This window comes from Caenorhabditis briggsae, assembly GCF_000004555.2.
Source record: "Caenorhabditis briggsae complete genome, chrIV, whole genome shotgun sequence".
In the NCBI taxonomy this organism is placed as follows: domain Eukaryota; kingdom Metazoa; phylum Nematoda; class Chromadorea; order Rhabditida; family Rhabditidae; genus Caenorhabditis; species Caenorhabditis briggsae.
Window position 1 is genome coordinate 4,389,104 of NC_013487.2, and position 11,980 is coordinate 4,401,083.

The 11,980-nt window shown below is 36.9% G+C and overlaps 3 protein-coding genes across 3 annotated transcripts in view; all 3 read right to left on the reverse strand.

The window, feature by feature from the left end:
* Positions 1-2,063: 2,063 nt before the first annotated feature.
* Cbr-fem-3 lies at positions 2,064-4,742 on the reverse strand (the record flags this gene model as incomplete). The annotated part of the gene is made up of 7 exons (XM_002632961.1): positions 2,064-2,326; positions 2,891-2,981; positions 3,235-3,585; positions 3,989-4,067; positions 4,117-4,309; positions 4,437-4,582; positions 4,636-4,742. 7 exons carry the CDS (start codon positions 4,740-4,742, stop codon positions 2,064-2,066), a joined length of 1,230 nt encoding a protein of 409 aa, XP_002633007.1.
* A 1,200-nt stretch (positions 4,743-5,942) lies between these two features.
* On the reverse strand, positions 5,943-9,078 carry CBG21773 (the record flags this gene model as incomplete). Its single annotated transcript, XM_045235205.1, has 6 exons — positions 5,943-6,199; positions 7,223-7,433; positions 7,522-7,771; positions 7,871-8,317; positions 8,820-8,909; positions 8,954-9,078. 6 exons carry the CDS (start codon positions 9,076-9,078, stop codon positions 5,943-5,945), a joined length of 1,380 nt encoding a protein of 459 aa, XP_045097359.1.
* Positions 9,079-9,354: 276 nt separating this feature from the next.
* The window catches only part of Cbr-cpna-3, a gene marked incomplete at both ends in the record, with an annotated part of 19,503 nt that continues 16,877 nt past the window's right edge, over positions 9,355-11,980 (reverse strand). Inside the window, 6 exon segments of the mRNA XM_002632956.1 lie at positions 9,355-9,417; positions 9,420-9,443; positions 10,249-10,489; positions 10,714-10,841; positions 10,939-11,185; positions 11,435-11,541. Coding sequence (XP_002633002.1) covers positions 9,355-9,417; positions 9,420-9,443; positions 10,249-10,489; positions 10,714-10,841; positions 10,939-11,185; positions 11,435-11,541 — 810 coding nt within the window.

Sequence of the window (11,980 nt, forward strand, 5' to 3'; positions counted from 1 at the left end):
CAATATGTGCACAAAAGCAAGCTAAACCCCAATTGATTTCTAGTCAAATATGTTCATGTTTGATTCAATTGTAAGAACATTTCTGCTTCGAGTTCTTTTTCGAATTCAGAAGCTTCAGAATCTCGTGAAACACTTCCATTTGGTTTTTCTCCTTTCCAAAAATGTTCTCTCCTTCTTGATTCAGTCTTCCTTGATCTAGATTTTTATTCACACGAATTTGAAATTTTCTCTTCCCCAATTTTAAAAACAAATGACAATGAACAGGATACTCCTAGGAACAAGAAATCATATCAACTCCAAATTTAAATAAACAAAGCACAAAAAAACACGAAACCCACGAAGCAAAAAATACACAAAAGTTCTAAAACGTCGGGTTCTAAAACGTCGGGTTCTGAACCGTCGGGTTCTGAACTGTCGGGTTCTGAAACGTCGTGGTTCTGAAACGTCGGGTTCTGAAACGTCCAGGAGCCCTATATAAACGTCGTTTGGGTAAGTTCAGAGGCAGAATAAGATGGTTATCTAAACTAATACAATAGGTCGAGTCCATGGGAAAGGGCACTAGACAAATTTATGACGTAAAAATCTGCCTAAAAGGGTTCTATGAAAGGAGTGACATCTCAGTTGTCACATCAGTTTATTAGGGTCACATTGAAAGAAAATGTGACTAGGTGAAGAAGGCAAATGGGATAATACGAAAAGGAAAAGAGCAACATTTGAATTAGAATACTGTATGTAAAAGGACGTCTGGGAGAAAGCAGTAATATAACCGTAATATACAGTAGGTGCAACTGCAAATTAAAGTGAACAGTACCAGTCAGACGTTTCTAAACGAAATCGAGAATTCAAATGGCATTTTTAGGGCATGATCTATTAAAATTCGCCTTCCAATTTCGTGGTCCAATGGGATTCGGATAATATAACCAAATGGAAAGCCAACATTAATAAGCCAACATTAATACTCATTAATACTCCAAGAAAATGTAAAAAGCTAGTGAAACAGGAAAACTTCGAAAATTACTCTGGCGAATTACTCTCGAAAAGGTTGAGTGTACACTGAAAGTAGCAAGTTTTTTTTAAAATAATTCCATGTACCTTTGAAACTGTAAATACACATTTCCTCACTGATTGATTTTTGCAGATTTTCAACCGGTTTTATCTTCATTTTTTGGAAAATTGAGTACTATTCTTGTTTTACATGCGCTTTTGATACAGTACTCCAGAGTTAATTCAATTTGACTCATTTTTGGTGGTTTTTCTACTTTATAAGAAAATTCTGGTGATTATTCATGAAAATCGGAAGAAAATAAACAAAAATCTAAGAGAAATAGGCAAAACATAGTTTCGAAGTACTGTATCGAAGGAGTTTATTCGTAAAAACCGTAGGTGGACGATGCGCCTTTAAATAAATTTTTGGCCACAAGGTTCATCGGCGTCAGCCAAGAATAATAGTGCCAAATGGAAAGTTAAAAATTAAAAAAGATTGTGACAATAAAATCACAAATACTCCATGAAAATATAACAAGATTGTGAAACAGAATAATTTGTCGTTTTCCACATCCGATTGGACAGAAAAATCGATATTACTCGAAAATAAAAACGAATAACCCACATGTTAGTCAATCGCCCGATTATTTCAAAATCTAATGAAATTTCGAAACTAATCGAAAATCAAATAATATGTAATACAAATCTTAAGCTTTCTTGTTCCTACCAACCGCAGTGAATACTTTCGAAAGTGAGCGAATTGCTCCGTAGGAACACAACAGAGGAGACCATTACACTGTTGAATACTCTTCAAACAGCTGAGCGGAGTGTATTGTGCAGTAGGGCGCGTTTGCATTAGAAGAGAGGGTAGACATTTTCATTGAAGGACACGGGCATTTAACACAACAAAATGACAAATTTAAAAGGTTCAAACGGGTAAGTACCAGAATTTCAAAAATTACACGAAATGTAGAAAATTGAACAATGACACAGAAGATGGGATGAGGTGGGATACGGAGAAAGGAAGGATAAAAATTGTTAAAATTGATTTTTCATGAACTTATAAAAAAAAGAAGGTGTTATCGTCGGCGTTCTTCAGGATGCGTATAGACGTAAACGGTTCGTAGGGGTTTCGTGGGAAAATGATTCATAATAAATGATTCTTGGATCTCCTCAAGGCCTCGCTCGAGCCGTCGTTTTTTGTAGAAACCGTCGAATCTTGAAGGAAAATCTATTCGTCGACGTGGTTGGAATTTTGGGTAGGTTTGGAACCGGGTGGGTTCCGAGAATAGACGAGTTGGTGGAGCTGTGTAGTCAATGTCCAAATCGAATAGGGGATCGCCTGGAAAGCTTTGCGATGCATTAGTAAACGTTTTTTGGATTTTTCTTGGAATTGTCGATCTTTGCGGTATTTTGGAATATTTCGGAATTCTAGGTTTTTGGATTTTTTCGAAATATCGGATTTTTAGGATATTTTTTTTTGAATTTTCGGATTTTTTGCATTTCTAAGAAATTCAGATACTTTGGAAATTCGGAATTCCGGTTTTTTTGATTATTTTTTTTTCAGAAACTAAATTTTTTGAATTTTCGAAATTTTTGGAATTTTGGAGAATTTTCAGTTTTTTAAAATTTTGGATTTTTTCAGAATTTTTAGAAAAAAAAGCATTCTTGATGAAGAAAAAGGAGCTTTTTTTTGAAAAAAGTAAAAATGAACTGGAATAAAACTGCCAAAAGCAACGATCGCGAGAAAACATCCCTCAAAAATAGAATTTCCTAAATTTCAAAATTCCAAAAAACCGAAATTTTTAGGATTCTTTTTTGGAAAAAATCCCGAAAATTCCGAAAAAATCTTCTTTCAGGTTACGGTAGTTTTCGTTCCGGGACCTGCAAGCTTAAAATGACTAACCCTCTTCCAACATGGCCATCTGAAAACTCAACAAATCCGGCAAACCCTGGAATCCTCGCGCGTCTCGCCATGCCAAAACTTTATAGCCGATCTGAAAAAATAATTTTTTTAAATATAAAGTTTGAATTTTCCATTAAAAACTACAACTACAGTAGCCCGTACTGCCAATTCTCTGATTATTTTTTTTTACCGAAAACCTCTGAAAATTATAAATTTTAATGGCGAAAAAATTCACAAAAAATGTCTGAAAATATTGAAAATGAGTCCGGGAAATAAAAAAAAGTTGTTCAGGATTACTGTAGTTTTCGTTTTCGGACCATTTCTATAACAAAAAAAAATCTTACATCACAAATGATCAATTTCGCCAGCCAATCCAGCACAATAATCAGCTCGGATTCCAACGGCGGCATTCCCAATGCCTCATGAAATCGATAAGCGTGAAAACGAGAGAAACTGTAGCCAGAGGGATTGATGAAACTAGTGAACCAAAGTGCATCAAAAGCCGGATTCCTCATGACATCTGGATAATAAATTTGGTGTTGAAGGGACATTCGGGTTCCTTGTTGGTTTATGATTGGGGAGTATCGAGCGACATCGTGATACAGTAGTCGACACGTTTCATCTTGGAAGTAGAGATTGTGAAAGTAGTAGAGGAATTCGTTATTGAAATGCGTTCGATTGATGTCGGGGTGGGGCTGAAAATTAACGAAAAATTCATAATTTTCGAAAATCGGAATTTCCATAAAATTTCGAAAACTCAAATTTTCGATTTTTTGAAATTTTGTACTTTTTGTAATTTTTTAAAATTTAAAAATTTTTAGATTTTTTTTTAGAAAAACCGAAAAATCCGAAATTTCAAAAAATACAAAAATCTGAAATTTTCGAAAATCGGAATTTCCAAAAAGGCGAAAAATTCGGAAATTTAAAAAACTGAAAAATCGAAAAAAACCAAAAAATAATCGAAAAATCGAAAAATTCCGAAAAATTCGGAATATTCAGTTTTATTGGAAATTCTGAATTTCGGATTTTCTGGAAATTTTTGATTTTTTGAGATTTTTTTTTCGAAAATTTGCATCTTCAAAAGTGTCAAAACCTTACCAGAAATTTCTGAAGAAACATGTGAAACCTCAACGGATTCCTGGAGATCAGTTCGTGAACGTCTATTCGATTGATTTGTCTGAAAACTTCTTTTTTACCTTTTTAACTTTTCAAAATTTCCAAATTACCGCCGATTATGTGTTATGGCACGATGATACATGAAATTACAGTACGCCACCAGAGTTTTCATTGTTCTTTGAAACACGAAAAGTGTGATTTTTTCGTTGCTCAAAAGGGCGGCACCAGCACAGAATGTGAGGGTTGATGTGATTTGGAGAAACGTCTCTCGTGGCCATTCGTCGATTCGGAAAATGTTTTCGTCTGGAAATCTGACAGGATTTGCAGAGAATTTCATGGATGTTGATTTGGCGGGAATTCAAAATTTCGAATCTTTGGATTTTTAAATTTAGAAATTTTTGTCTTTTTTGAATCTTTCAAAAATTCTCACCTGCATTAAAAGACTGTCCTGTCAAGGGGGACCTCTGCAGGGAGCGCCCTTGTATTAGAGGCCAATCGATTTGTGCTATAGAGATGCCACTGAACTGGGAATAATGATCGAATCGTTTCAATTTCTCACGAAACCGCTTTCTTCGTCTGGAAAAAAAATCCAGTTGAAATTTTGATTTTTCTAGGCCCTATTTCCCTACTTTTTCTCCTTTTTTGTCTCTTCATCTTCCTCTACAGTTTCATTCAAATCTACAATTAGTGCTCCATCATCATCCACTTCCATCGGTTCCACATCATCCGGTACCATTCTTTTTGGGAGAAAAATCAATAAACAGGTGACTCGAAAAATAATAGAAGAAAAAGAGATTTCATTTGAAGTCTGTCTTTCGGTGCAACAACGGTATAATTTCCTGACTGGGAGGTCTAGTACCCGCCTTTTCGTTGTCTATGCCCTCCTCGTTTCGCACACTATTTCCCTTCTTTTGCGTCGTCGGCTTGGAATCTATTGTGCCGTCCAATGTGCAGAATCACCACCGCCACCACTCCCCAGCTTCTGTTTTAATACATTAAAATTTATTAATTTTTTTTGAGGATTTCGGCGATTTTTCGAGTATTTTCAGCAATTTTTCTGACTGAAACTCGAATTTTCATGAAAAATGTGAACAAAAAATCAATGAATTCAATTTTTATCTAAACTTCAATGTTTTGACACCAAAAAAAGTGGAAAATCGCGTAATTCGAAAATGCTGAGTTTTTACGAATTCTTCGAAAAACATTGGGGATTTTCAGCGATTTTTCTGAATGAAATACAGAAAAATTCATGAAAATTGTAAACTAAAAGTCACTTTTTACCTAAATTTTGAAGTTTTTACTCAAAAAAGTGGAAAAATCGAAAACTTCAAGAAAAAGCCAAAATTCAAAGAAATCTTTTTTAAACGATTTTTCAAAAAATCTGGGATTTTCAGCATCAATTTCGATTTAAATACAAAGGAAAATTTACGAAAAATGCTTCTTTTTTTCAGATTTACTTAAAATTTAAGAGAAACAATCTAAAATTTTTCAAAAACACTAAATTTTCCTTTAAAAAAGCTTTGTAGTTGCTGCAAGTGCAGAAAAATTCTTTCGGGACATTTTCTTCTATTCGCTTCACGCGTCGCCGACAGATAAGACACAAAAAGACGCAGACGAAAAAGTGCAGATTCTGCGAAAAAAGGAAGCGTACTGCGATTTTTTAAGGGAAAATTAACGAATCATCTCAATTTTCGAATAAAAAGCCAAAATTTTGGGATTCTTCGAGATTTTGCTTTAAAAATTCAAAATTTTGGGTCGGAGAAAAAAATTACGATTTGAACATGGCGGAGAAGGGAGAAGAAAGCACGCCCTACCGACATATACTGAAATTCTCCTTAACTTTTTACAGCAATTACTGATAAAAGCCCAGAAAAAACGATTTTATTTACTCTAGAAATTGTTGAAAAGAAAAAAGACAAGGAAGAATTTAAAAAAATTAAGAATCAAAACGGAAAATCTCAATCGAGTAGTCGTGTACACCGGCGGGCAGGTCCACACACACCTCGAACATCTTCTGACCGATTCCTTTCATCGGAATCGACATGTTCCATCCGAAGAATGATCCAGTTAGAGTGATCGAATCGATGGTTTCTGGGCGGATATCCGTCCAACGGAACAACACTTTTTCCTTCTCCGATCTAATGAGAACACTTCCAGAACACTCGTTTCGTGTTTCAGCCGTTAGGTGCGAGTCTGGAAAGAAAATTTTCCTGGGGGGGGGGGGGTTTATGGAATTTTGGGATATTTTTGAGCCGAAAATAGGTTTGGTAGCAAAATCTTCAAAGGAGCATAATTTTTCGTAATTATTTTCTGGCCCATTTTTCTTCATTTTTTCGATAAATTCTCTGTTTTATGCGAATTTTTTGCGTTTTGTTAAATTTTTATTCAAAAATTGCCATAAAAATCCCAAAAATTCGCATAAAATTCCGTAAATTCAAAAATTTTCCGATTCTCCTCGAGGAGTACACAGGAAGCACAGTACTTTTCGCTTCGAGACTCAATACACAAAAACGTAAAATAATATTTTAAGCGCTACAGTAACCTCTGAAAGCGCTGCGAGACCACCTGCTCAGGTAATCATACTTGCGGACGGGCCCAAAGCGGGCCGTGGCAGGCCCTGTCATAGTTTCTTTTAGGATTGATATTTTTTGACCAAATAAATTAGATATGGTAGAACTCGACGAGCACTAAAAAATGATACTGTTTGGGACACTGTATCATGTTTGTGAATAAAGTTACAGACCAAACGGGCCGAAAAAACCGGCCCGGCCCGCATTTGCAGCTTTTTGGCTTGTAACTTTGTTCACAAATATGATACAGTGTCTCAAATACTATCGTTTTGTAGTGCTCGTCGAGTTTTACCATATCTAATTTAGTTGGTCAAAAATATCAATCCTAAAAAAAACTATGACAGGGCCCGCCACGGCCCGCTTTGGGCCCGTCCGCAAGTATGCAGGTAATCGTACGAGCCTTCAAGCTCGCCGAGCGAATTTTCGTATTTTTTCGCTATTTTCTAGCCTATTTTTTCGATTTTTCGACGAATTTTTATTGTTTTTATGCGATTTTTTGCAATTTCTGTCGGTTTGTTGTGCGAAAAATCGCTTAAAAATAATGAAATTCGTTTAAAAAATCGAAAAAAAAAATTTAGGTCAAAAATAATTACAAAAAATGCTCGAATTTTCGGCCGCAACTCGCATTAAAATAAGACTACAGTACCATCGATAACAATATCCACGTCATCAGCGTCGGCTTTCTGAAGCTCCAGATTCTCGCCTTCTGAGGAGGAGCTCTTTTGAGTTTCCGAAAACGATGGCTCAGTTTCTTCAATTTCCACAAGACTGGAAATAATGCTGCTAGCTGACATTTCAGAAAGATTCTCATTCGAGGAAGCAAGTGCTCCCGATTCGCCAAGTTGAGCTTCAATGATCTGAAAAATCGAATTATTTGAATTTCAAAAAAGGGCAGGAAATTCAAAAAAGGACCTGCTGAAGCATCCCCAAGAACTCTCCAGTGACCTGATTTCCCGATTCCATTGGCTCCTCCGATTCAATGACACATGCTCCAGCGTTTTCTCGCTTTTCCTTCTCATGAGAATTCTCATTACTCAACTTTCGACAACCAGCAATCTGTCTCATCACCCATTCGTTCGTTTGGTCGAATTCAGAAGTCGATGCTTCTGGAATATTCAATTCTTCGGATCCCGTCGATTTGCGGATTGGGGTGTTGCTCTGAGCCGTGTTCACTTGGGGAGGTGGAGCCATTGTTCTGGAAGTAAAACGCAATTTTACAGGATTTTCAAAATTTTGAAAAATCGACAAAATTTAATTTTTTACAAAAACTTCGACAACGAAAAAACTGCCTTACGGAATAACATTAACATTGGACGATGCATCGAATTTGACTTCTTCGAGTCGCTGCGTTGGCGGACTCTTCTTCTTATCTCTCTTCTCTTTTTCCTTCTTCTCTGATCGATCTCTCATCGCATTCTTCTCCGCTTCCACTGTCACGTCTTCTTCCGAATTCAGATTCGGCACGGCGACCGTTCCAGATTTCGGAGCCGCCGGACGGATGAAAACACAATTCACTGGCTCGTTCATCGGCATTTTTTGACGAACAATCACATCTGGAGTTTTTGGTGTTTGAGGTGACGTCTTCTTAGAAGAAGGCGTGGTTGGAGAGAGGCATCTTGGAGTGGATACTGTACTTTGGATGGGCTCACGGAGCACGGATTGGATGAATTTACGGATGGCACGGAAGCCCGCTTCGACGGTGTAGTAGAGGCTGAGAACAGCCACGAGAACTGCGGTGATTCTGGAAAGATAGGTGTTGGCTGGAATTCAAAACTTCGAATTTTACCAAAAATTCGGAATTACAAAAAATTGGGCTTTTGCTGACTTGGCGGGAATTCAAAAATTTTATATTTGCGTTTTTGGATTTTTCAAAAACATAGAAACTTTCGGATTTTCGAAAATTTTGGAATTTTAGGATTTTTAAAAATTCCGGAAAAATTCCGAATAATCGGGATCCAAAATTTACCTTGGGGGGAATTCAAGAATTCTAATTTTCAGATTTTTCGGTCGGGCGGGAATTCAAATTTACGATTTTTTAATTTATTTTTGTCGGTGGTTAGGAGGGAATTCGAAATTCCGGTTTTGGCTTGGCGGGAATTCGAAATATTCAAATTTTCCGATTTTTTGGCTTGGCGAGAATTCAAACTGTCGGTATTCTTGGGTTTTCGAAAAAAATGTTTTTGCGATTTTTAGGTTTAAAAACGGAATTTTCTAGAATTTCCCCTATTTTTACATTTACTCACATCGCCACCATCCAATACCACGGACGCTCCTCACTCCGCTCGTAAACCACAATATGCGGTGCATCGGCGAAATGGAACATTTCAGAAATTCTTCAAAAATCGAAATTTTCTCTTCAAATTTCTAATAATTTTACCTAGTCCGAATGGTCTTCTTCGCATAGGTGCACCCAAGAACCCATTGAAAAAATCGCTTAAAATCCGCGATTCCATAAGAAAAAGATCCATCTTCAGGATGAGTTTTTTGACCAGAACCGAACATTTTTAATACGGTTTCTTTTATTTGGAAATGAGCAAAAATTGATGAGTAGCAACACACAAAACCTCAAAACAATGGAAAATTCTAGAGTAAAAATTGTGTCTTTAGTTTTAAAAATCCAGCAAACCCGTGTTAGTTTTTTTTTGTTTAAAAAATGGGTTAATTAAATGGCCGGGGTTGCGTTAGCGTGAGGGTAGAAAATGAATAAAAAATACAGTAAGACATACAAACATACATGAAAATATGGGTTACAAGCATAAATACATATGATTTTCAGGGGAACATTTCTTTCCATTTGGTCATTTGGACAGGAATCATTGCCAACGCGTCGGAAGTCTCCAAGTGGCGGCTTCAATGAATGTGTAGTTCTGAAAAATGGGATACTGTAGAAAATTGGTATTTTTGCTGAAAAAAGCTTTTCTAGCTCAAGCTTGTTTTTTCACAAGAAAAAAACAAGGTGGCCTAGAAAACTGGTTTTCTAAGCCATCTTCATATGATGGCCTAACTTTTATGCAATTTGATTTTTCTAGGCCGCCAACTTTTATGGCCTAGAAATGACCTGACAATCACATAGTGTGGTTTCTAGGTCAAAACCGGTGGTCTAGAAAAACTTAACTTGCAAAAGTTAGGCCACCATGTAGAAATGGCCTAGAAAATCCACCAGACTGTTTCGACTGTTTCTAGGCCAATCAATATGGTGGCCTAGAAAACGCAAAAGTTAGGCTACCATGTTGAAATGGCCTGGAGAGTCCGAAGGGTGAATATTAGGTTGTTTCTAGAAGATTTGCTGTGGCGGCCCAGGAAGCTCAAATTGTAAAAGTTAAGCCACAAGGCCTAGATAATCCATCAGGCGACTGTAGTGCCATTTCTAGTGCAAAACGTTTGGTGGCCTAAAAAACTTTAACTAGATATCACATCAATTCGATATCAGTCCATTGTTAGGCCATTCATCATGGTGGCCTAGAAAACTCAAATACCAAAAGTTATGTCACCGTGTTAATATTGCCTAGAATACCAACTATGTGAACATCGAGCAATTTATAGGCTATTTATCATGTTGGCCTAGAAAACTCAGCTTGCTAAAGTTAGGCCACCATGGTAAAATGGCCTAAAACTACCTTTCTAGGCTTCAAAAACTCGAAAATTCAACTTCAAAATAGTTTTACTCCTTACCTGCCTAACCAACAACCGCCCATCTGAATGTTTCAACGTCAACTTCTCCAGATTCCTCATCGGACTGTGATCCCGATCCTGACCTACTCCAACGGCCACTATACTCATCGGATGAGCCGACGCATCCACAACGGCGTCTATCGTTCGTTTCATGTTGAGCGCGTTGGCCGGACCGCCATCAGAATATATGAGAAGGATGAAATATAGTCCCACGTGGCGGCGAGTTTCAGCTTTGGCAAATCTGGAGAAGTGAATATTGGGCGATTTCTAGGCTATTTACTACGATGGCCTAGAAAACTCAACTTGCAAAAGCTAGGCCACCATGTGAAAATGACCTAGAAAATCCATCTGGTGAATGTTAAGCTATTTCTAGGTCATAATATTTGGTGGCCTAGAAAATTCAACTTGCAAAAGTTAGGCCACCATTTAAAAATAGACATTTTTCAGCCATAAAAATGAACCTACTTGGACACAAAATAAATGACTTCTGAGAAATCAGTGGGCGCAAATGGCTGTAATCCCATTGTCGCTTGCCGATAGGAACTGATCAGACCTGCTAAGCCTTCGACACGTGGATCTGTTGGAGCACCGTTCTGAAAAGAATGTTCTAGAGTTTTTTGAAACTAGATATCGTAAAACCTGTATTATAAGGGCTCTTTTAATACACATTTTTTTCAACTTTAGGCTTACCAAACAAAAGCAATGTGACAGCTGAAGAGCACCTCCAGGACCCTGAACCTTTGCTCCAAACCCTAGGGATCCTATAAAAGGATTCTGGGGGTTCGGAAGATAGGCAAGAAGAGGGGGTGTGGTTTGAAGAAGAGCTTCCAGGTAGGCAGATGGTTGATGAGGATGGATATAGTGGAGAGAATTCGAACTCACTGGATTCCCATTCGAAGCTGTTAGGTCGATGGCCGTGGTTAGTTGCAGTTTTATGCTGAAACCGAAAATTTAAGAAAATCGGAGATGTGGGCGTGGCCGAAGGTCCCAACTACAGTAATCTGTGAATATGTTTGCTTTCAGGGATTTTATCTCGATTTTTCTGTTACTTTTCCCCTAAACAATTGATTGAAACTCAAAAAATGAAAGATACTTTTAGGTTACGGTAGTTATCGTTGTGAGACCTCAGATCCAATTTTTTGTAACAGAATGATAAAATATTTATAAAAATCATCAGAATCCTTACTTATTTTCCAGCATTTTGAAGAAATTCGGTCCATCATTTTCCAGTTTCATTTCTTTCAACTCCACATTTGTCTTCTCATGTATTCGTTTTCCACTGGGCTCCATGAGCTGAAAATTCTCCTTTCTGGCCTAATTTTTCGATTTTTCTGTGAATTTCGATAATTTTATTCCTCAAAAATCGAAAAAAGCGGATTGTAAAATTACTTTTTAAAGATTTTATGAAACAAAAAAACCGACAAAACCTCGAAAAGTCGCTTCAAAAAGCTAAAAATCGTAATTCTCGTCCATTTCTGAAAACTTCCGGTAGGTTTTGGAATTTTTGAATTTCCGCCAAAACTGAAAGCTTCGAAAAACTAGCGATTTTTCGAGAGAAAAACTTGATTTTCCTTTGATTTTTTGCAAAATTTTTAGACCTTTTCGGCTATTATCAAAGATTTTCTTTCTTTTTTTTCGAATTTTTGTCTGAAATTTGATGGAACGGTTTTCGTGAAGATTACTGTAGGTTACTGTAGAAAACGAACTTCCTTTTGCAGTTTTTTGTCTGCAT